General features: G+C 46.6%; 1 protein-coding gene across 1 annotated transcript; it reads left to right on the forward strand.

Moving 5' to 3' along the window:
* The first annotated feature begins 3,501 nt into the window (after positions 1–3,501).
* Positions 3,502–18,813, forward strand: LOC129386814 (uncharacterized). The gene is made up of 5 exons (XM_072284024.1): positions 3,502–3,608; positions 8,767–8,929; positions 12,442–12,633; positions 15,903–16,040; positions 18,572–18,813. Exons 1-5 carry the CDS (start codon positions 3,604–3,606, stop codon positions 18,773–18,775), a joined length of 702 nt encoding a protein of 233 aa, XP_072140125.1. The 5' UTR covers positions 3,502–3,603; the 3' UTR covers positions 18,776–18,813.
* The last annotated feature ends 7,305 nt before the right edge of the window (positions 18,814–26,118 follow it).

Here is a 26,118-nt window from a genome sequence, read left to right on the forward strand (position 1 = left end):
GGCTCAATCTACCTTCCCGTAAGATCCCGTGACACCATATTTCGGCATCTTAAGCTACTGAAGTCCTTATAAATGCAGAATATTCACTCAACCGCTCCTTACTTTTTTCGGAACGCCATTCCGTTCAGCCTAATTATTCAGAGCAGTTGATACGCTGTTCACGTGAGCAATCTTCCTACATATACAACTGGGCAATCGGCTCCACAACATAAAGCATATGATCTCACATTCGTGCATTTGAACAATATTGACATGACTTCAAGATTGTAATATAATTCGTCAAAGTTTAGACAATCTTCGTCAGTGTAATAAAATATTATCGCACATTCGTGCAAATGGAGAATATTGGTATAACTTCAAATTGTCATATCATTTGTCTAAATTTAGACAACCTTCGTCAGTCTAAGGAAATATTCAGTATGATTGTTTAAGGTTGTCACAAAATCAATACTAGTTGTGGTGTGTGGGCGCTTTCCTTGCATATTGGCAATCATTAATACACTTTGTAGCGAAAAGAAGGAAAGAACAAACGCCTACATAACGTCTGCACTCATAAAGACAGCTGTGGTATGAACGGCGTTTGCACGAAATTGTAATGAACCAACCGATTAAATGCTTGCAGTATTGTCGTCTCAACGACAATTAAATGTTTGCGCCTCAGTGGTTCGTTCGATATACCATTTTTCCACGGTGCACAACTTCGCACGCTCGATGCTTTGTCGCAGCTACTGCCTAAACTACATGTCATAAGGACCGCTCATAAAAGACAAAGACAAAAAAAAAACAGAAAACAACGACGCGGTCGATAACATTCAACTGATTTATTCTTGGGCAACACCTAGTATTATACAGACAAATATAACATTCGCAGAATGCCTCAATGATTGCACGAATATGTGTAGTGGGGCAGCCACTTATCCAAGAAAGCTAACTTTGATTGAAACAGCCTTATATTGGTATCGCTAACACAATTATAGCCTTCTATTCTTATATGATATGCCTCCATCAGATCGCGTGCAGTCGAGTTCTGGCTTCTCCACAGAATCCTTATCCCCTGGAAATGGGGTTTGCAGGGGCAGTCTTAGAACTGCACAGGCAAGTGCGTCTATTCTTCTTCAACATTTGTTCAAGTTCCCTCGCTAGACCACGCAGGCACCGCCCCGTACGCCCTATGTGCGACCTGCCACACGTCTGGGGGGTTTTATACACAACTACAACATAGCATTTGGCATACGGTTAGGCATGCTTGCTGCCACAACCTTGCCTTCCTTTAGGTTCACAGGAGGTGCGAGGGCAAAACCGCTCCAGCTTAAAATGCGCTGAAAAGACGCGGGGGACGCCATACTTGCCTGCCACCTTCCTCAGGTTGTTTTTTACCCTGTGAACATAAGGTGACACGTCAGGTCCTACGGTCATGGTGGTCGTCCTCATCCTTGCTTGCTTCTAGTACCTTCTACCTTCGGCAGGAAGGTTTCCACCACTGGCGTTGAAATCGAGTTATGGATACCTGCCGTCTTAAGACGGGAAATATGATTCTCAAATGTAAGCTGCATCCTGTGCAAACACGACTTCCGGAGAGCATATTATATCAGAGCATAGCCTTTACAGTCTTTGAATGGGAGAAGTAATATGGCATCAAACCCTTCTGCTCCCGAGGGAAATACTGCAAGCACAAATGGTCATTAGCAAAGGAAATGGTTAGGCCTCAAAAACGCAGGGAATTCTCAAGTGAAAGTTGGCGAGTGAAAAAAAAAAACACCTTGTAGGCGTATGCCTCAGGAGCGAAGGAGAAATACAGCTAACCCGAATCGATGCCGGAAAATAAGTGCGAGCCGTCGTTTCCCGTGCCACGGCCAGGCGCTGTATTTATTTTCCTCTCATGGAGTCACGCGCTCTTTGGTTTCTAGGCGCCGTTCAGAGGAGAACGCTACAGGGCCTCCCGCCTAAACTGGAAGTCGAAGCCGAACTGAGGGCCAGCTATGACACTCTAGGACGAAGTAAGGCGACGATGCGAGGCTTTCCATTGTGGTCTCCACGTAAGCCGCCTTAAGGCGGTCTAAACTGACTCTGTCTTCCACGTCGTTCTGTAGTAGGGTGGCGGTTTTCGGGGTGCGGTGGAGGACACGGAATGGTTCGTCGTAGGCCGGGGTTAACGGTTGTCAGACAGTGTTGCAGCGCCCAAAAACATGTGGCCAAGTGACCACGTCAAGGTTCACGAAGGTTTTAATCTGGCGGGAAGGACCTGGGCGGAGTAGGTCGGAGGTTTTTACACAGTCCAGCGCTCGTGTTGTGTTCTGCCTCTCGTCCTTCGTCCGGGTTGCGCTGCCCACCCATAGGAACATGTCCAGGAGGCGTTGTAGGAATGCTTGTCTCTGGGCTGGTAGCTGCGTTGATCTAAATAAGACTCCGAGGAGACGCACAGAACTACCATACACCAGCTCTGCTGCTGATCACTTTAGGTTTGCCCGTAGGACTGCCCGTAAACCCAGAAGCATAAGGAGCAAAGCGTCAGCCATTGTGCAGCAATTGAGGCGGGTAGCCAGGGCGGCCTTCAACCTTTACCGAGTTGAACAAAAACGGTTAGAATGCTGTCACAAGTAGTTAGATTACCTCGCCCGTTAAAATCAATTAAATAGTCATCCATATACCTAAAAACCTTCAAAATGTTTCAAAACACACGGCCCCATCTAATTTGACGCCATCAAGCGCTGTGTCAATTGCAGTTAAAAAACAAATGTTGCAGAAAAGCGACGGAATGCACGACCTGACGCAGATTCCACGTTTCTGGAGAAAGAGCTCTTCGCCAAAACTGATAAAAGCGCTATTCAGATATGTTTCTAACGGTGCTAAAATATTCAACCATGACACTATGACATGCCGTAAACACCCAACTAGGGCATACTCAATTTCTTCTGTACCGCATAAACATTGTGTTAGAATGCAAATGTTCACTTAAGTGCAAAGATTAGGATCCCAGTTATCAACTCCAGCTCGTCGAAAACCTTTCGGCGCCTCCTACTACAGTGCCGTCTACTACAGCACATCTTCTGGCACGCGTCTCAACTAGGGGTGTAAAACCTATCAAAAGCGACAACCATACGCAGCAAAAAGACGGAACCCGTTAGGTCTTACAGAAATTGCGAAGTATAGCGAATTATTATTCACAAAAAATTAAGATTTTCCTTGAAGTCAAACCTAAATAGTAAATTGACGTGACAGTTTAGGAGTGGACGGTTCCATTAATTTTCTGGTCGCCTGCATTGATTCCACCAGTCTAATGGTCTTCATGTCTGCACGCATAGAATGAATGCTATTTATAAGCTATCAGCCGTAGCTATGTTACACAATTTTTTATCGCAAACTCCTGAAGGTGTTCACGTACCAAAAGAAGGTAGTCTCTAAAAGCAGGTTCTGCTGAACTTCGAGCAACGCCGTTTGAAACGGTTCGCGATTGCAGTGATGTTTACGTAGGGACCGTCTGCCTCCTTTTCACAGAGAGCAGCTGAAATATCAAAGCCATCTCCTACAAAGAGAGTAGCGTCGTTCACCTTCCTTGGCTACTATGGGGACAAGCAAGTTGCCTGCGATGAGGCTGCTCAACACATGAAGTAAGTAACATTTATTCATATTTGGCCGCTGAGAATGTTGTATAGAGAAAAACAAGCGTTTTGCGCAACTTATATAGGGATGTGGCAGCTGTCACTTTGGCAACATAGGCGTTATGTATTTAAGTGTCGTAGTGCAGACGGCAACGAAAACGAAAATAATTGGGGCAAGACCTATCTCATGATGACGGCCGACGGTAACGCATCTGCTTTGGAGTAACATAGCTGTAGAGCGTATTGCCACCGTCGAAACGAAAGAAGCATGAGGCGCACACTGCAGCGGGACTCCTCGTTCGCGCTTCCTTATGACTCTGCGCCACCTAGCGCCGCTGCTACGAATCCTGTGCACGGCTTTCGAAGAGCATGGCGTGCCGGTGCATGCGAGCTTTGATAAATGCGTCATGCGACAACCAGGCTGTTCCCTCACGTGTCTTCTTGACATGCTGAGCCACCTAGTGACAGTGCTGAGAAGTCTGCGTCTGGCCTCCGAGATAGGAAAGTGGTGTGCCGGTGCCTGAGAACGCTGAGAACTGTTTACTCGCTTAGCGCGCAAGCAGTGGGAGATACTCTATGAAGCTATCAGGAAATTCATTGACGAGCGCCACATACCAAGTGCACTCATTATGCGCTCGCTAATCTGTTTGCGTGAAAGCTTTATTTCAAAAGCGGCACATGTCTACCGCATGTCTGGTGAAGCTTTCAAGGCGTCGGGTTACTGTGCTTGCGGAACCTTTGTGATGTGGGTTCGATTCCGCTCATGGTCAATGAAACTTAAGGGATCGTTTCGTCAATGTTGTGCGCCACATTCGTAGTACCACATGCGTAATTTACCCAAGTTGGCATCGAAGACGTTCATTGAAGAGCGGCACACCCCTTATGGCACATACTCGCTGACCCGCGCTGGCATAAAAGGTTTTCATTAGACACCTGTACAGATCCACTGGCACAAGCACACGCAAGTCGGCGTCAAAGAGTTTCTTTCAAGAGCGGCACCTACCAAGTCCGGCACCTTACTGTGACCCATGTCGGCGCCAATAGGTTTCTTGAACAGTGGCACGTGTGTACACACTGTCGCATACTGAACGACCTAACTTAGTCCGACACTTGGTTTAGAACCGTGTTACCTCAGGACAGAAGCCCAAATTGTCCGAAGCCCAACATATTGGACCACAGACTTATCAGTGACCAAGGTAGGCGGGAAAACGGTTAGATGCAAATAGGTGTCACTACAAACCTACAATGATAAATAGTCATATAGCCAAGGAAAATGCGTGAAGTACCCTAACAATTCTAACGCTATAAAATAGCGACAAATTTTGTCAATCATTCACATTGACCTTTCGCAAATCGCACTGCCAGTTTGCTCGCAAAACGAGCGATCGCTAGAAAAGTTTCGCACGTATTACCCTTGGTTGAAAAGTGACGGTTCAGGGACAGTCACCCGATGTTCAATTTTGTTCCAATGAGCGTTTTTGGTTACCGCAGACGCTTTCCGTGGATACACTGTCTCTTGAACTGTCTCTGTCTCTAACTGCTATCTCGCCACTCCGGCTCACTGGGCATTCCATGAACGGGCATCGCATCGTGCTGCTGTGCTGACGGATTGCGCTGGTGTGAAAACTAATTTTAGAGACAAGCGAAAACTATCTACGGCTACAACATTCCCTATGCCACTATTCATGCACCAATACCCCCAGAAGCATACTCATCACACTGTAAGACATGCAATACACCACGCGCAGACCTCCATCACACATTTAGAATAAAAACAGGAACAGCGCACCACAGTAGGAGCAAGTAAGGAGCACTGGACAGAGCGCTGAGTAGCAGAATGCTAGTCAGCGCTCTCTCCTGTGCTCTTTACTCGCTCGTCCTGTGTTGCGCTGTTCTTGTTTTTAGTCTATAGATGAACCAGCCAACCTCATTGAACACACTGCTTGCCTCCATCAAATTATATGGGCATGCCCATCAGCTCCAAACAATATCAGATACAAAATAAACAACAGTGCTAAAATAAGAACCCCTGAGCATTGGGCTCATCATTGGAAGGCTATACTGCTCAGCGAATGCTCAGAAGACCAGCTTTGGGCTGTCCGGCTGGCGGAGGACGCCACTACGGTTCAAGGCCTGGCCTGCGTCAGACGGAAACTGGAGCTTTACGGGGGCTAGCCTCTCAGCCTCTCCATTCCCCTTTCGGACCCAGCAGGGGCTTTTCAATAAAGACGTTTTCTATCTCTCTCTCTACTATCTCATATCGCGGGTCCAAGAGTCGAACGTTCCGTCTGAATACTTAAACGCTGCGCAACTTAACAGCGTGGAATCCTTCTTTGTAGGTGCACAACACTGTCACTGCAGTCCGTGGCTCGGGAACCGTGTGTTTTCAATACACTTGGTCCCCGTGCCGTGGCACGCAGGAATGACATAGTTGCTTCTGAGCATGCGCTGCCAAGCAGAGGGGGATGCGCAACTTGAGGCCGTATCCTTGCCTCTAGCGCTGTCTACATTTCTTCATAGAATGTGTAAGTACGATTGAACGAGGCCGTAGGTAGAAGCAGACAGACCGGAGACACCGCTGTCTCTGTGTGTCTGTTCCTTTCTACGTCCTTGTTTAGTCCCGCTTACGCATTATGTTATGAATTCTAAACAACTAGCCCACCAATGTGTTTTAGTCCACCTTTCTGTCATTCTGTCTCATTGCAGGATACACGGGTGCCTTGTAGTTTTCGTGTGCGTTGTTGTGCCAAAATAACCCTACCTGGTAGGCTGAGTTGGTGCAATTCCATCATTACATACAGTGCGAACGAAACATAATAGCGACTAAGGAAAGACGACATAGCACAAGTGCGAACGATCGATCGAAATCTTATTATTTAAGCACACATAAACTGTAAACGTCAAGCATTTCCACACTAGGAAACCTAAAGCGCCAACAGCCGCCTGCATTCCCCCCCCCCCCCCCCCCCAGAAGAATAAATAAAAATAGACACGCCTGAGAGAACATTTCGAGAATCACCAAGTACTCTCACCTAGAAACCTTTTTTTTCGGTGCTTTGTAGCCCTAGAGAACTCTTTTGCGCTTGTGTGGCCGCTTTCTTTTATCCAGTATCGCTGTGATAGGAGGATAACTTTTTCATCTTAGTTCCTCCGTAGTACGCTCTTAGAATGAAATACAGGCATACAACCAAACACTTACCAATCCGATAAGACATGTGCATGAGCTACGTTTTTGAAATCGGGAAGAATGTTCTTCCAATTTTCTATTCATGCATCGACGCGTATGGTCGATTTAACACGATCCACATGACAGCAGAATTTTATAATAAACACAACCTGTGCTTTATCTTGAAATTCTTGTACGCAAGACATTTTGGCGCCTGTATGGGTAAAGGTACTGCTCAGAAAATGCTGGACAATTTCTTCATTTCCAAAAAAAAAAACAGCATTTGCCGCGCAATGGTTCGCCAGATTTATTTCAGCACGTACCAGCTTATGCAGATAAGGAAAAACTGTTGCGTTTTGGGATCAGTATCAACGAATCAATTGTTCGCTCTATCAGCCAGCTTTATTACTTGAACCTAAGAAAACGTGCACATAATAATTGTAGGGATATCCTTGGGGCTAACGTCTGGTCCAAAGCATATTGCATGTACAAGTGGGATACATTGCCGTCATCATCACCAGAGAAACTTCCCGAGTGAGTGAAATATAGCGCTGACGAATGTGAAATGCCGCGTAACGGTGGTACGCCGTATTGTTGTTGCAGAACGCGCATTGATAAGAGCCGTTCCTCTCGCCTGGCGCGTGCTGCTGCTCCACCTGTGATCGGGCAGTAATATCAGAGACGCTGACGACGACATCCATGCGCAAAGCAATTGAATATGTCGGTTAAATGAGCCCTCTCTGCCTGGGAACGCACGCTCAGGACCAACGATGTCTTTACAGCGTGCTACGGAAGCTACTCTTAAAAGTATTGGGAGAGAGCACCGCTTCCACGCAATAGATGGAGGTTACGGTGGCTGTAGCCCAGATAACGCGATAAAATTAGCCAATAGAAAACGGGATTACGCTATGGTGGGGCTGCGACACATGTGTTATGATTGCGGAAAGGAGAATAGCAAATGATACATGTGTGATCAAAACTGCCTAGGCAGCCCGGACAAAAGCGTCGGGCCTGAGGAGCAAGTCAGTAGACGCCAGTGAGCTATCTAAGTGGCAAGAACGGGTCCCTCTTCGACGGTAAGATGCACCGTGTGTCGACGTTTGCCCCAGTATTCAGAAATGCATGTAAACTTGAAGTCAATGATGATATATATTATGCCTGTTGATAACACGCCGAAGGAAACCAAATGAGTGTCTTTGGCACGTTCATGCCAGGTGTCATATAGATCAAGCAAAGGATGACCTTCAAGATGCACATAAGGAATACGGGGGTACCGCGTCTCAAAACTAAGTGGACGGAGGAGGTAGGCCACGTTTTATTTGATGTACGCACACAGCAGTAAAGGAAATATTGCCTACACCTCACATATATACCGCACTGCAAGGCATTCCCTGTTAATTCCACCCTCACGTACTTCTTCCCGCTTAAGCCACAGTCTTCGAACAGCGGGCATTATTAACCGATTATCAGCCATGAGCACTTCATTCTCGCTCACCCAATAACTCTTTGGAATAGCCCCCTAGAAAACATCGTTTCATGCACCGACCCTAAATCGCTCCGCGAAATGTTAAATAACCACTTTGCTTAATTACTGATTCTTCTCACCCTCACTCTAACTCGATCCTTCCTTATTGTTCGCAATTGTTTCCAGCTTGTTTTTGTACGTTCTGGTTTCTTTTGCTGTTCTATTCACTTCTGCAGACATTGTCGCAAGGATTGAACCCCTCCCTTATGCAATGCCTCTGTGCCTTTAAGATGAAAATAAATGCAATGGAATGTGTTCGAGGGCGTAGCTCATGCGGGAGCTTACTGGGTGACGCGGGCTTTCAACGACCGCCGTTCAATACAGGGCTTAGAAACGTAGCCTAATGAATATACAATTATTAAAATTCGGTACACATTATTTGAAATCATAATTTTGTCGCAGTTGTTATCAAGAGCATTCTATTTGTACAGAACATCGCTAACAATTTGAAAACGCTTGGTCATTTTTTTTTCCAGGAAAATCTACACACCAAATGCTTTGGTGTTCCTGGGGCATATATCTTTTACAGAGCCAGAAGTCGAAGCTGAAGTATTTGATTTCGTATGCCTAATACTGCCGCCAACTATCTACAAAGTTCCATCAAGCGTCAAGAGTAAGCTGGTCTACGGGCACACTATTGTGAGTGGGAAGTTCACTATTTCCTACGTTTAAGCCAGTGCGCATTCATTCAATGATTCTTGCAGCCACAACTTTGCAGCCTAAAAACCAGAAAACAAACTGGTGTTATGCAATGCAGATATGCTATGAATATCGATAAAACTACCAGGAACACTTATCATATTGTATATATATATATATATATATATATATATATATATATATTATAAGTTATTACGGGCTACAAAGAGACAAGACAAGCTCCTTGAGGCCAGAAGTACTGCACCGGCAGAGACGAGCACTAGCCTAGAAGACTGCCGACTCCAAAATAACTTAGCTTTTTCGTGCCTGAATGCTGGCTCGCTCTCGCCGCGCTCGCCGTGCTGGCCGCACCTAGTGAGCTGTTGGCATTTTCCCTCTTTTTGGGTGAAGGCAACGGGTCACAATAAATGAAGGCAGATATAGGGCTCCAAAGCCGAGACCCCCATCTCTCTCTCTCTTTATATATATATATGTATATATATATATATATCTGCACAGCTGTGTTCAGCAGGTCGTTTGCTCCTACCCAGATTATCAGCACCCGAAATCTTCACCACGCCTCTCGCCAGCCGTTCTGAAACATTACTTTGCCCTACACGGCCGTTTGAGCGCATCAGCATCAAATTGTGTGTGCCTCTTCCTCTGACATCGGTTAGAAATGGCTGGGCCATTGTGCAATTCGACCGCCTCACGCGATACGCCGAGGCTGCCCCCCTCCCTGTAGCTGCTGCGCACGATGTTGCCTCCTTTCTGCTTCTTCGATTCATCCTGCCTCACGGACCACCTCAGGGACTGCTCAGTGAGCGTTAGCTTGTAGTTCTCTCTGAAGTAGTGGAAGCCATTCTTAAAGAGTGCCACGTGTATTATCGCAGAACTATGGCGAACCATCCTCAAACAAATGGCCTGAAGAACGCCTCAACTGCACGCTCGGTGACATGCTTGCCGTGAAGGTCGCCTCCAACCACGCAAATCGGGACGCCATTCTGCTCTTCGTAACCTACGCCTACAACACCGCTACGTATTGCACCAATGGCTTTTCAGCTTTTTTCTTACTGTAAGGTCGGCACCTGTCGCAATTCTACCATACCTGCTGGATGCATCTGAACGTACGTTCATTTCTGCCACGGGAAGACGTGCTGAAGAGTGCCGCGACCTTGCACGGGCCCTTACCTCTTCACGCTCTCCACAGGAGCGTCTGCGTCAGAAGGGATTTAGCGTCTTGCGTCACCGCATACACGAGAGTACGAGGGTTGGACCCTACCGCGGTTAACCGTGTGCGTCTTCGCCATGTTCGGGGGAAAGGAGGTCCTAGAGGTCGAGCCTGTGCTGAGTGCTTCGACCTTCATGACCTCTCTGCAGAGGCAACACATCCCTTTGGCTTCGGCTTCACGTAGACGGCACTCCCGGACTCACCCCTCCGGTAGAAATTGGTAGTTGCCTTTTTTCTCTCCTCCTCTCTAACCTTTGTCTTTCTCTCTCACTTTCGCTTATTCCTGTCTCCACCTCGTTTATATCACTTCGAATCTTCTAGGCAATAAAGGTCAACCCTGTGTTAGTAGCCAACGTAGGATACTTGATATTCGGTAATAGTAGTGACGTACAGATGACATCTGTAGAAGCTGTGTTTAAAAGCCCTGCAGCGCCCCCTTGTCCGGGTCCACGGTGAGCGTGGGCATTGCTGCTGAAAACTAAACATTAATCTATGGCTAGTTCCTTCCCCCCACAAGTTGATTTCACTTAGAAAAGCGGGCGCACTGATTAAGTCTTCCAGTTTTTTGGTTGTCAAAAAGAGTCTTTCCCCCATCAACACTCTGAAAAACCAGACAAACCACCGCGAATAATTTCACCATTCCCTGTTTCGAAGTCTCTTACGGAAGTTTTTGCTACAGGTTGTAAAGCATCGAGGATGGCAAGTGGTGATTTACTCTTGGAGCACCACGACCAGAAACAGTGTAACAAATTGTCCAATGTAGTCACATTTCGAGATGCCCAAGTAACAGTAACCCCGCACCGTACTATGAATACCACCTGTGGCGTTGTCTCAGATGATGATCTGTTGGAGCTGACTTAAGCTGAGCTCTGGGAGGGCTTTTGTGAGCAGACCCTCAACAACGCTATACGAATTAACATGAGACGTGACAGCAAGGAAATCCCTATCTAGCACCTGATACTTCCGGCTGAAGTATTCTGACCGTAATCCATATAATCCGCGTATACATCAAGCTTCGCGTAAGGCCATACATGCCAAGTGCCCCCCCAATGTTTTAAATGATGTCGCTTCGGCCACAATTCACCGAGCTGCCGAGGCCGCCAAACTTGTGCAAAATTCAATGCTTATGACGCACCTCTGAATCTTGTAAAAACTCTTGCAACGCTCTAAGCTGTGATCGAGAGCACGCCGAATACTCGCCGTCGAGCCCATCCCGGAAAAGAAGAAAAAAGGAAGACTGGCAATAAAGTAAAGAAAAATGTAAATTTCGAAAAGGCACCTGCAAAAGAAGACGTTTGACGATGTGAGGCGTCTGGGGGCAGCGGCACTACGACTTTCGGCCGCTGTACGGTCCACACGCAGTGACTCGGCGGTGACGCCATCTGTCCCCTTGGCGGCAGGAGCCAGCGCTGCTTCGCCGTCCCAAAAGAGGGGGCCATCGACTTCCGTATTGGTGACTCGCACGGTCTCTTCTGGCGAAGCCAGACTTTGAAGGCGAACAGCACGCTCGAAAGAGTGGGTGTCTGCAGCGCCCCTAAAGAGGGCATCGACACTTGTTCTGGCCGAACGGTGCAGTAAGCATCAAAGGGTCAGCGGGGATTCCTCGATAGCTCTGAAAAAGAGAAAGCCCGCATCACAGGGCCCGTAAACGGGCGGTAAGTAAAATCTGCGTTGACGTATTATACAAAATCACCATCCTTCTGCAGTGTGGACACACATATGTTTCAGTGGAACTTCAGCGGACGTCTACGCTATCTAGGTTATATTAATAACTTCATAAGACAAGTTCGAAATTGCTGTGTGTCCAGGAAACACGCTTAAAATCTACACAAACAATTTTCTTAAGCATGCCATTTTTCGGAGAGACCGCGACGAGGCTATGGTCTCATCCGGCAGTGTAGCGGTGTAGAGTAGTCATTGACAAGAGTGTTGCTTGGCAACATTTGCCCCTGCGGGTACGCCTTAAGGCAGTGTCAGTTCGGGCAATCCTTTTTAATATGCTGGTAAATGTATGTTCTATATGCATACCCCAAACTATCATCTAAAAAAAGCGCTTTCTGCGTATAACCAAATTCATCCGCCTCCGGACTCATGCATACTCGCAGGCGATTTTAACGCCCCCAACACGATGCTTTTCCCTATCGTTGGTATGAGGGCCATTGGCAAAAGATGACGGGTAAGTCACGAAAGCAGCAGTTGTTAGTTTTAATGGTCGATTATCTCCAGGAAACTATACTATAGCAGGGAAAACAAGTACTAATTGTTTATGCTCTTTCGGCAGGATGACGCGGTGAGTATGCTGACTTGTATCAGCCAAAAGGGAATCAACCCTCTGCCTGTCTACGCTGTTTCGGTCACCTTGAAAGGCCGCTGGTACAGGCCCAAAGTGGACGATTTCAATGAACCAACTATCGGCGCTTACGGTGTTTTCGAGGAGTGCGAGAGCTTCCACGAATACGGGATTCCCCAACTGGTGAGCACCATTACACAGGACTGGTCGATGCATGTTGCGTGATATTTAGAAGGTTGTTTAACCTGAATAAGGTTTTCTAAGGCCGTGAGATGGGGATTAACGAGGCGCTGTGTCAAATGCGTTACAACGAGCTGAAGCACTTGGATAATCAGTGAGAGTTGTAATTAGATCGCGTAACAAAACACGCGAATAGATGCCAGAATCTCACAAAGAAAAAAATTGCTGAGCAAGTAATGTCGCTGAGAGGACAACCTGACCTACGTCCCCACACAATAAATTGTTTCTAACATGCACGAATTCTCTTTGGAACAGGAGTAAAATGTGAATTTTTCGAAAATTATTCGTATACACGATGCACTCAGTGAGGGTGTGTTTGATTAGGAACGTATTTCTTTTGACATGTAATAAGCTTGCAGAAGTTCACTAGTTTTTGCATTACACTGTAACCAGAAACCTGTCGGACGCGACACTTGCCATATCCGAAAATTACACCTATAAATGTCAAAACGCAATGCGTAAACACAAAATGAAGTAGTGCGACGCACAGCCAATTTTTGCGAGGGATGTTAGGGGGAAATTGAGGTCTTAGAAAATTTATATGGGCAAAAAAATGGTAAGTTCCGCAGAAATAAGTCAGTGGTGAGCGTTTTGACGTTGCTTACCTTGGAATTTAGGCGTCGGATACAGTAAATATATCAATACATTCCCATTAGATATTCACAGTCATATTTACATTTTATATATACCCCCGGGTGATGCATCTTCTATTGAAACTGAAATCGCCATTGCGAGCCTGTTGGTCTGAAATAAGGAATAACCGTATTCAGAAAATCGGCGGTTTCTTGGATTCAGCGTTCTCGACCTAACTAAAAAAAATTGTTCGACAACAGCTATGTGGCAATTGGAGCTACCAATTCTCTTAACGTTGGAGAGGTAGCCTTATGGTAACCGGATAACGCGATGGCTTCAGGATAACAACAGAGACCGTCGTCCGCGACGTAACAGAAACGATTCACTGGCACAAGTGCCAACAAAGCAAACCTAATCTCAAGATTTCTACTGCTGCGGCAGTCCACGAAACCGAGGTGATGCTGACGTTGCTTTGTTATAGCACTGCCTAATAAGGTTTCCAACTCAGCGCCCACGGCATGCCAACGTCTGTCATGAACGCGTTAAGAGTAGTTGTGAGTGAGGGGCTAGGAACAATACACGGTATTATCGCTCGACTCTTATATAACAGCACTGCCGTGTTTCCTAACGAAGTTTTTGCGACTGGTGAAGGTGATGAAGGTGATGAAGGTGGTGAAGGTGATGAAGATGCAGCCGTATTGTGGTAAAGTGCTAATTCAATCTTCATGATAATCTGACAATGTTTTCTTGTTACAGTAAAAAGATTATTACTGAACGTACATGAAATAAAACAATACTGTTCTGCTACAGGAAGCAAGCAGTCACAGGAGGCAAAATATTACTAAATATGCTCAACTTACCACACTTTGATGAAGTTTAAGACGCCAATACAGTCAGTGTACATGCACAGTATAAGTTACTTCTGATATCCCAAGCACACATTTGTTGGCCAATATGTGACTATAGTTCAGTAGGAAGGTCATGAGGGCTACTTGGTTCATACTTGAAGGGACGTTTAAACTGCGCGAAAAGAGAAAAGACGAGAAGAAGCGAAAGAAACAAGTGAGCTTATGGTGTGTTGTGTGTTTCTGTCGCTTGTCCTCATCTTTTCGCGCAGCTCCAACCTCCCTTCAATGTGACTATAACCGCACTATAACTACTAAAGCACAACTTCAAGTTTACATACCTTTACCTAAACTCCTAATTCCCTAACACTAAGCAAGCGTTGTTTGGGGGCATTTTTTGGCGCGCTTGCAATCTGAGTCACACACAGTGGAAAGGTCTCCTATGCGTGATTTCTGTGGTGCGAAACACCTCGAATAGGCCATTAGACGTCACTTCCTGCACGCTTAGTTTACACATACGTTTCGGCCGCACCCATTCATCACACCTGCCATTGTTGCGTACTCCAGGGTAGCGTATCGTACTGCGTCCGAGAAGTAGCGACGCCTGCTTATCGAAGGTCGACCAACGTTACTTATTGGGTAGCGTGGCGTTGTCGGCGGGCTGGAAGCATCCGGTAGACCATGGCGACCAAGCAAGGGCAAGACGATTTCTAGTGTGAAACTTGCACGTTTTGTTCAAAGGTTGATGAAAATTGAAGAGAAGAGAATGAAGTGATCAAAAGTGAATTGCGGAGCCCTTTGAATAGGCTCTCTGCAATCGTGGGAGGGATCTTGCTTCCGTCGACGTCACGTGACCGGCACAGAAAGCCTGCTGCAAGGAGGAGGCCGTCCCGCCTCCTGGAATTGTAGACGCTTGTCCGACTCTTTTGCGCGTTGCTGGTTCGTGCAAGTTCTCCTGTAGACTTTGGCGTTCGAGGAAAGGCTCCCTCTAAAGTCGCGCGCGCACACACACACACACACACACACACACACACACACACACACACACACACACACACACACACACACACACACACACACACACACACACACACACACACACACACACACACACACACACACGCACGCACGCACGCACGCACGCACGCACGCACGCACGCACGCACGCACGCACACGCACACACACGCACAAAAGAGTCCTGTAAACACTGCGGGGCTTCCGCCAGACCCGCAGACACTCGAAATGGTTATGGCGAATTAGGAAGTCACGCTTCATTTCAACGAGGCAAGGTGTGTGAAGGTCGGGTGAGAGAAATTTTTTTCTGCACGTGGTGCGGGACGCCAACCGTAGCTGGAGCAGTCACGCCTCATTTCGACGAGGCATGGTGAGAGAAGGTCGGGTGAAATCCCTTTCTGCACGTGGTGCCAGACGCCAACCCCAACACCATGCCTGAGCACACTTTTGATGTCACACTGGCAAACACGACTTGCGCATCTCTCTGGACATCGCCGGTTTTTTACTTTACGGTCGTCCTACAACAAAGCCAGTTTGTTTACTTTGTACCGCCCACCGACGCCGCCTTGGTGCCGGTTGCGAAAGAAGAATAAAAATACATTTGCGCATCACGTGTTCGAGGCGCAAGCAGGGCACGCGCAGTGTTGTTCTGGAAGCTTGCTGTGCCGTTGTCTTGGTCGGGAGACTCACAACCAATGTTTCGTATTTCGAAACAATCAGTGTTCCGGATTTCGGGGCGAAGACCGATTTCCGTATATATTTTTTTCGTTTTCCTACAGATCTGCAGCCAAACCAATACGAAATATCTCAGCAACTTAGACATAAACCAAACGGGTCTATATATGCGGACTTACGATAAGTCACCTGGGAAAAAGCAAACGTTCGTGTATGACGACATCGAGACCCAGGGGAAAAAGGTGAGAAAAAGGAGAAAATATATACGTGGCGTTTTATTAGCGTTCATTGCTTCAAATCCGAGCTATCAATCGGTACATTTCAAAGGTACACGCTGAGAAAGCTAAGTTGAGCTTAAATAATCTGCGACGCTTCCGGAATACGAAAACATGTTGTTCCTACGTAGAAAGGCTGGTTGATAAGCCAGGAAGCATGCAACATTGAAATAACGATGGTGACACCACCTTGCATATCCCGCACCAGGTAGGCCCGGTGTCGTGAATTTCAACGTCACTGGCTCTTACCTAGTCATTCTGATACGTAAAAGCTGGAGTTGCTTGCATACTACAGTTGCCAAAAACTGACAGTTGACTATCGATAACAGTACTGTGCAACAGTGACCCAGGTATGAGAGAATACTTTGATATCCACGAATTTACGCCTATGTGTTGGTGTTGTGATCTTGGGAAATAAAAAGAAAATTGAAATAATGTGCAAAATTTGAAAAACTACAAAAAAACTTGTCGATATCTTCAGTTTTGGCCTTTCGTCTCACGCAGACCATGATCTTCCGTGGCACCAGTGTTGAGAAAGAGAGAAAGATAGAGAAAGGCAATTGAAAGACAGGGAGGCTAACCAGAGATTATCTCCTGTTGGCTAAGCTGTACTGGGGCAGGGGCAAAAGGATGCTATAGGTGTCCCTTTTCTGAATTGTCCAAGCTATCTGTGGACTTCCCTTATTGCAAAAGCACTGCATGCCCAGCACTCTTCCGCGAGGGAATATCTGCGTACCGTGCATAGCAAATCAGCTTCCGAGAAACGCGCGGTGCAAATAATGTGAAGCACAGCAAATCGCCGTGCTGCACTTGAGTTTCTCTAATCTCGTCATCACCACTCTCCGACCACGCACAACATGAGCCCGCCCCTCACTGGAACCTCATCACGCGAGGTCTCGAACTCGTGATGGTAAGGAGGTCCTAAAAGAACTTCTCTAGTGCCTAATTCGTGCTTACTTGACAAGAAAATATGAGTTAATGCACGCGCACACACTGCTCAAAGGATTTCGCGCGCACTTCTTGGACATCGCATAAGCACGAAGAAAGTGCACTGCATCAATGACCCTCGGGTTACTTTAACGAGGGAAAGTTTGTACCACCTTACTATAGCGCAAATATAAGAAGCAAATTACAAAGTAAATTCATATAATTTTCTAATAATAAAATCGTCCCAATTCAAGAAGCTATTTTAAAAGGTACAAGCTCGGTTCGGTAGCACCGATACGCCATGTTATTTTCGTTTGCACGCGAAATATATTCTACTTCTCGAGGCTTGTAAAGCCAAAATATTGGAGACCTTTTCATTTTACTGTTATCCCGCACCTATGCATGCATGTACCTCCCACGAACTGTCTATGTGTTTTATCTGTTAACATTTCTTTAAATTTTCTATAAAGAAGCCTACGAAAGTTACCCAGCCACTTCGCTATACAATAAATATTTTGAGTACTTTGCTCGCAAAATAACCAGGGGCATTCTATTCAAGTCCTAAACCAATTATGTCATTTAGCTTCATATTTACCAAGTTTACGGCACATGTTTATTGGAAATGTTGTTACACATACTGGAAAGTAGAAGCGAATCATCGTAAAACGCGTGTGTGTGTCTCTACATTCAAAGAGGCCGTGTGAATCGTAATTACTTGTATCAAATTATTAGTTCAATTTAGTCATGGAGGCAAGCAGCACTGCAAAGCACGCCCTTTAATGCAGCACCCACGTGACGTAGTAATGTGGCGTAAAATGGAGCTCAGCTGTACGCCGCTACAATGCGGTCCGTCTCGCCCGAATCGCTGAAATGACTGTGCATCGGTCAGAATTTTCGCACTGAGCGAATCAATATAACATCCGGCGATGTGCAAAGGCAGCTTCAATTGTCACCGCACTTACGTCTCACAGCGGCTTAGGAGAGAGCCCCGTGTACTGGTACGAGGTGGTGCGAATGCCATAAAGTTAGAAGGATAGAATGATTTGACACTACTTTTCGTTCTCCAAGAATATTTCAACATGTAAAAACTAGGAACCCCAATATTTTTGTAGATTACCTTCACCTTTTATTGTAAACACGTGCCGTCAACGTAATAACTAGGCAGTTAATTATTGTAGCTAGTGATATTTGTAAATGAATTCCTATGTTCTTTGTTTGTAAATGACGTCCAGCTTGGCAGGTAATCGATCTCTTGTGTGGTTATGCAAGCAAATTTGTACCCGTTTTTTTTTAAGAAAGGGTATTTCAGATAAAATAGGAACATCATCTATCTACGCAACTGAGAGAAGTGGTCCTTCCCTCTCTTTTTTTGCATGCGTGCACGTGCGTGTGGGTGTGCGTGATTCCGTTTCTGATTGGGCTTATTCCAGGTGAGGAAGTCTCCCCTAAAGTGTCTATGCCTCCTGACAACTTCGTCGCCTTTGTGTAGCTTGCAGAGTGTGTTATTAAAGTTGCGCTTTAAAGGAAACGCATCAACTAAAATCCCTCTATTTGTGATCGCACTCGTGCAGATCTGTCATGCCAGGTACAATGACAAATTGTATGCCTATACAATTGCTCCGTACGACGTTAACTACGACTACGCTCCCTCCGTGTGCCAGCAGAGGATTCCAGGTGGATTCAGCAGAATCCAGGCCTACAAGAAGCTCGCCGGATTTCTTACAAACTTCGCTAGCAAGCAGCTCAAAGATTGCCTTGGCGTTGTTAGCGGATAATATCCGACAGATGCCTAATCTGTATATTACCTAATAAAGTATGCTCAAATACATCTGAAACGATGAAATGTTTGCGTGAATACCAGTCTTAAGCAACATTCTCATTCTTTGTAATGCACTTCAATCGCTGATATATTCTTTATAGCATAAAACGGAGCACCATATTTCGTACAAGAACAAAACCTTTTATCTCACAAATGCCTTTTTACAGGAGACGTTCTATCTCCATGATGGACAACTGAGTCATTCCGCGAAAAATGATAGATAGGTGAGGCACGAATGATTCATTACCATCTCATCACTTTTTTATTTACGTAAAGAATGTGGTTCGTTTCTGCCCCGGAAATACAATCTCCTTGTTTTAAACGAAAGACGCATTTACATTCTAGAATGGCTACATTCGGCCTACTTCCTAAAATACTTTGACGCGTCGGTTCATGCAAACCTCTTTGTTTTAAAGGAACTCGGATTTATTGCGCTAAGGGGAATCAACGGTGTTGCTCTTAGTAGGTGCAAGCTTTGATAAATATACCATGGCGATATTAAAAACAGCATGGCTCTATAAATCTTGTCATCCAGTTTAATAGCCGTACGGAACCAAGGACATTTATTTAACAAAACGAGGAGGCGTAGGTGAAAAAGTATTCGGTCTACGACTACATAATGGCAGCGCATTCATTCATCGGACGTCATTAGCCACGCTAATGTGATTAGCCGTCTATCTTAGGACGAATTTGTCATTTTTGATGATACGGTGTATACAACATAATGCTAATTGTGAAGAATGGCACATGCGCATTGACCCACACACAGTGGGTCAAGTTTTTCTCTAAACGATCAAACACTCCGGGTCAATACTCATTGGTGTCAAAAGCTTGGCAAATAATTCATTTTCTAAAACTTCCATCGCCCACAATCGCCCTGTCCTTGTGAAAGTCTTACTGGCGCATTGGGCGGAAGAAGTATGGGCGGACGAACATCGTTCCCATTCAACACGACTGCCTGACACAGTACGTTCCAGTCTGCTCATTTGAATGGAAGAAGCCTTGAAAATAGCTTCAAAGCATGGGCTCAGTAAAAGACATTCATCCCTTGACGCTTAATTAATCTTCGCTTAACTACAGTGTGCGCTGCGTGGCATCCGCCAGAATGCCTCGCCAGGTCCAGATGCTGTCGAGTACAGCGTGCTTAGCTACCAAGTACCCACACGACTCAGTGCTTCGGAGGATGTATAACGGAAGCTGGGAAAATACGGTCGTTACGTCTTCATAGAAGGTCGCCAAGGTAGTAAAAAGTCACACAGCCTGGTAAGCCAGTACATTTTATATCATCACTTAAACCATTACACCTAATTAACTGTATCGGCAAGGTCATATACACCGTTAGCCAAATGTGTGTTTTGTGCGGGCTATAAAGATTTGGCCTAAAAGGACTGCTCCTTTGTTAGGTTGCAGATTCCCTGAGTCCACGTAGCATTTTCATGATGAACAGCAAAGCAAGAGCACACAGTTAGAAAGGCGGAGTGGTTAAGAAATCGTATTGAGCCCAATGTTTTTAAACATAGTGATGCTTAAAGAGGCCCTGAACCACGGCTCAGGCATGTTGAAATGACATAGTCCGCGGGTAGCGTACGCTGCTGTGGACGTCTCAGCCAAGTTTTCCTGTCGAACGCGGGGCGTGGGGCTCGCAAGCTAATCGCGAAGTCACCTTTCTCCCACTCTTTTACACAGAAGGCCCTGTCCTCACTCTCTTCTAGACGCACTATTTTGTCACCACACGCACTATTTCGTCATTCCCTTAGACCGCTGCTATTGGCCGATAGCTGACATCAAGCTGTGGTCGGCTACATTGCGTAGATACCACCGCCGTAGCGGCGCGCCGCCACTGGTCCTCCGGTTAAGCACACTGCGGCTCAAGGGGAGACAAATGGCATGATGGGGTGCCTACGTTAACACCCGAAAGTAAATTTTAACAGCCCCACGGTGACACTTAGAAGGCAGAGCGTTCTGGGCACGCCCCACTGCGCCTTAGAGTTCGCAGTGCAAGGCATTGAAGCAGGAACGGGAGCATAGCGGATGCAGTGTATGAATGCCAATAAATCCGCTCATGGGGAAGGCAACAAAGTACTTTTTGCTGCCAAGTATTTCTGAAATAGTCTATTTTCGCTTCAGATTCCTTTCTACACTTCGACAAAAAGTGGTTCACGATTCTTTGTCTTTATGTACATCGCTCACAATAAATGGTGGTGCTAACTTTTTATGTATCATTCATTTTCAAGTGCCAGCCCACACAAATTTAATTCGATTACTTTCGGCGTCTGGTCATGAGGGATTATACATGAATGGAATGACTGACAGTCTCTCGATAGCGGTGCTTAATGGTCCTGTACTGTCATTACTTTCTACATCAGCTTACCTGACTACTGCTAGATTGAGAAGGCATGCAATTGCTCCAGACCATTTGAACCTAGCTTTAGCAAACTTCTCAGAATATCGACACCCCCTATTTCTTTGGCACAAACATGCCTTTGATACCTGAAACACTACAGTAATTTTTGCCCGATTACGCTGTCGAACGCAAGTATTAAACGTTTATCGTCGTAGGGCTGTTGTGGCCCCTTCATTCTGTGCCCAATATGAGCAGAAGTTGAGATCATAGATCGTCTTTTTTTCTTATTCTGCAGCGATATTTTTCTTTCTTGAGGAAAAACATTTTAAAACGAACATCCAGGCAACTTACCTTAAATTTTTCGATTGTAAGTAAACTTTCTCTAGCAGCCTCTTGTACACTGCCGCAGGGATGTTTGCTCAGCCATGGAGGCATTCCTAGTTGTTTCAAGGGCATTCTCCTAATTTTCCAAACATCATTTATATCCAATTGCACTTGGCACTTCTATCAATTTTTGTAACATCTTCCCAATACCATCCAAATATTGGCGAATCCCCCGCAGTGGGTACGCGCCATCGAAGACGGATAACCTATCCTATCACTGATGCTCTGGCCTCTCATTGTTATGCAATGTTTTACGTTTTTGCTATTTTTACGAATGTCATTTACGAATGACTTCTTGCTTTAGCTGTGCATCTATATCAGCGTCGCGCAGCTGTGGGCTTTCATCTTCCAACTTGTCATCATTCCTGAAAAGCGGTATCTCTCGTTCACGTGGTGCTATTTCAGGTAGTTCTTCATGTTAGTAGAGGGATGACCATGTCGATTGGGTGTTGTCCGGCAGCGGTGCAAACTGCAGGCAGCCTGTAGATGACGCCACTTGTGTGAAGTGAGCAATAGTGCTACAGGGCAGCACAATAGCATTGGACATCCTTCGCCGCACGGTCTCCTGGCATCGCATCACATCACCCGTGCTAGGATGGTGAATTTCTGTTGGATGAGGTGGACGTACCAGGAGCCCAGCTTGAGCTGCCTCAAACGATTCTTCCTCAAGAATCAAAGGCAAGGGGTTTCTAGATAGAACTAGAACCTTGAGTAGTGCAGAAACAGGCCCAACAGTGATGCGAGTACATAATGAACCAGAAGGCATGACGGTATCACGACCTGCAACAGATATGGGAGGCTTGGTACATGGTAACAGGTTGGCACATCGAATGCCATTGTGCGAGAGTATGGTCTGTTTAGACCCACTGGGTGGAAAGGCATCAACATTGCCTATAAGTGGAATGTATGCTTGTATTAGAGCACACTGCCGAAGTTAACCCTCAAGTGGTTCTGAAGCCTGAAGACGCCACGGAAGCAAGGTTCGTTTGCTGGCTAGATGTCTGTGGGGCATTTGACTGGGGATGAGGGCATTTCGGTGCAAAATTGCCGGTTTGGTGACATTTATAGCATACAGCCTTGCTTACATCGTTCCCAGAACGACAGGCAGGTACGCCATGTTGAGAGCTGATTTAAGGTAGCGCGTATCTTGCTAGTACAACGGAAAGGAGAAAATTCGACTTGAGGCTGATGAATCAGCTGGTCTCATTTGTGAAGACGCTGTGCTTTTCAAAACAGCAGGATGCTGCACACGCAAGGGAGGTACTTGTGAAGTTGATCATCTAGCTGCAACAGGTGGCGGACTTTGGAAGACAGAGGAATGTTCCATAGTTATATCAAGCTGTGTGGCGATGGCAAGAAATGCATCCACATTCGAGGGAAGTTGCGCTGCAATAGTGGTTGCCAGTGTGTGTCACGCACTCCCTGTAGTGCATACTCAATGCGCTGATGATCAGTCAGTTGGATAGGACATCATTATATCATGCGGACTTTGGCCAGCGAATAACCAACACGGCTTTTTCCATGTGACTGGACGTGTCTGGTGACTATATGCTCCCACTGCAGGAGTGTAAGTTTGTCACCAAACTGTTCTTCGAAGGCAGTCTTAAAGTTTTCCCACGTGTGGCATGATTTCCTGCCACACTTATCCAACTGCAGCAAGTCCACGGAGTTTACCAAGCGCTACGGCGAGCAGAGCAGAACATGTCCATGAGGCTAATCCTTGCCTACGCTAAAGTTCGATCCACTGGCGAATAGAAATACGGCCGTAGCCACAAAAGATTGGGAGCGGCGCGGAAAGGTCGGGTGGCATTGTGACTTCAACGGGAACTGTCAACCGCTGTGAAAGTGTGAGAAACTGTTGCAATAAATCACTCAATACTTGCGTGATTTGGGCATACGTGAGAGCAGATGGCTGTTCCGGAGCAGCTGTGCACGAGTCAGGGCTGTTCATCAGCGGATGGTTGTCGGCGATGTCCGCAAGCAACCTTTCAATCATTTCGTCCTTCGAACCGGTGGTCTCAGGGCAACGACGCGACAGTTCATGGCGAATATAGTTGGTTGTGAAACCATAGAGGTCTTCCGGGGTGGATTCGTTTTAATTCTTGAGTGCCATGATGGAGTACGAGCAGGCAGCAAAGCTCAAAGGGGTCTAGGGCCAGCAAAGGAGCAAAAGCGGGTGGTGAGCTTCAATTACAAAATCAGGCGAAGCGGATGGCTGGGTTCAGGTTCATCGGCATGGTTCACCTTCGACTGCGTCAAATGTGGGGAGTGGACCACATGGACACAACGTTGGAGAGCATAAATGTGGTTTTATGGGCAAAAGAACGGCAAAATTACATAGATAGTGTAGGTCCTACTTGCGCAACATGCGACACAAGGTTGCCAGAATACGTGAAGGCTCACAGAAGAAAATGCGCCGTGTGTCGAGTGGGACAACTTCATCAAATCAGAGTGAGCAGAAATCCTTCATGGTTTCTTACGTACCGTTTTCGATGTCATGCAGCATACACTCCTCAGCACTCAATTTTTCATCGAATATTTTGAAAGTGTGGCGCTTGGCAAGAGAACGAGGTCAAGATGTCAAGTAGAACAATGTTTTTCAGAGATCTTACTAAAATATGCATGTTCCTGCATAACACCTAACCGGCACCGTCCAAGCTCCCGTGTGACTTTGTGAGTGTTTCAAAAAGTAATGGCGAATCCTACTGGGCGAAGAGGAGCACTAAAACATATCCTCAAAGTGCTCTCTGAAGAACAGCTGCGTTCCAACGGCATAACAAGAGTAGGAAAGCGGTGATCCAGCGGCACAACTTGAGCAGTCTCACAACACTGAAGGCAAGCGAGAGCAGTTCGAGCTGCTCCCACACAAAAAGCTGAGTGTGAAAGAATAAATGTGACCCAACGAGTCATATTCTTTTATTTTGGTTGTGTTTGTGTCGCTTTTGCTGAGTGTGTGGTAGCAATGGCAGATGGGAAGCTACGATGGTGTGACAAAACACCCCGGGACGGTAAACAACCCAGTCGAGTGATATAATTTCGCGCTCGTAAGTGCTTTCGGAGTGCATGGAACGCTTCAATAGGGCAGCAAGCAGTTGCACTTTCGCTGTACTACTGCTATTCTCCTCCCTGCTCTTTTCCATTGTTCCTTTTTTGCAGTGTACTGCGCCATTACTTCGTGGTGGCAACAAAAACGCCCCCCCCCCCCCCCCCCGGTCGTTATCGCGAGAGCAGCGCTACATGGCGCCTTTGTATCGAAGGGTAAAGTACAACCACCACCGACCGCGAAATAGGCGAATGGACGAAAGTGGCAAATAACGGTATTCCTTTCGAAAATCTATGGCGAGCAATCTTCCGTGCCTTGACGCCTAAGCGAAACGCACTGGTCACAAGGAGGAGTGGGACTCGCTTCTGCGTAGCCCCGCTCTAGAAAAGCAAATCCTGGCTGTCCGGCGTGCCCACGACCGGGCCGGTGGGCTAGACCTGCCGGTCCCGACGTGGGACTAGCCAGGTGCGCGACGAGTTCGCGTCCTCGCCGGACCTGCAATAAAAGTTTCTTCACTCACTTACTCACTCACTGGTCACGTGAAGCTCACATGAAGCCATCAGCTATATATAGTCGGCTAGCCTTCTAACCGAAGATTTCCTTCGAGAGGTAACGCTCGGCGGCAGCTCAGCCGCCGGAGCTGGAGAAGAAGGTGTGCTCACTAACCTAGCTCCTTTCTCCCTTTTCCTAGCACCCGAATATCACCCCGCGTTCCCCCTCGGGCACGTGATCCGACGGTTTCTCCGCTTCCCGCCTTTTTCTCTTGCAAGTGCTAGAAGACAACGCGACATCAAGCCACTATACTACTAGGTTCACCTTCGCAAGCTTTCGCTAGTTTCTGCACCATGCGGCGCATGGCCGCGATGTTATTGCACTTCAAGTGTATCTGGAACATCTCAGCGTACATCCCAGATACATTTAAAGATGTTCCAGGTACAGATACAGATTCGCTTGGAGTTTCCGTATTGGCCTACAATCGCTACCACAATAAAAGCTTCTAGAGAGAACTCGCGACAAACTTTACCATCGAGAGCAATGACGCGAGAGCATGTCCACTGCCATCGGTACGATACGACTGTCGTCGGCAAGGCATTTGTGTGCTACGACAGCACGGTGCAAGTTATACGCCCTCTTCACATTGTGGCTTCACAGCCGCCTTCACTGCAAACGCACCCGGCAAGGGAAAACACTAGACCTAACCTAAGCCTTAGCCACACATCTTGATACCATGGTCATGGGGTCATCATCGGAAGTCGAGGCACACTTTGAAAGGAGGAAATGGACGTTCGGAACATAAGCAGAGATAGCATTGTGAAAAGGAAGAGGCGCTATTATCTGCAACACTTTAGGGAGTACGACTCAGCGCCTTTGGGAAGGGAGCCCCGCATAAGGAAGATGACCCCAGCATCCTCACTGTTGCTCAGGAGCCGCAAGCCAAAGAATCGAAATGTGCACCGTACTCGGACGCAGTCGAGACGCAGGCAACGAGTGCCGGAGAGACCTTCAACGCAGACCTCGGATGCAGCCG

This window comes from Dermacentor andersoni, chromosome 8 (genome assembly GCF_023375885.2).
Source record: "Dermacentor andersoni chromosome 8, qqDerAnde1_hic_scaffold, whole genome shotgun sequence".
NCBI classification, from domain to species: domain Eukaryota; kingdom Metazoa; phylum Arthropoda; class Arachnida; order Ixodida; family Ixodidae; genus Dermacentor; species Dermacentor andersoni.

Bases quoted from the DNA above. Each gene is read 5' to 3' on its own strand.
- LOC129386814 (XM_072284024.1), top strand. The intron at 12,634-15,902 runs GTGAGCACCATT...GTTTTCCTACAG, and splicing joins AATACGGGATTCCCCAACTG to ATCTGCAGCCAAACCAATAC. The intron at 16,041-18,571 runs GTGAGAAAAAGG...GCACTCGTGCAG, and splicing joins TCGAGACCCAGGGGAAAAAG to ATCTGTCATGCCAGGTACAA.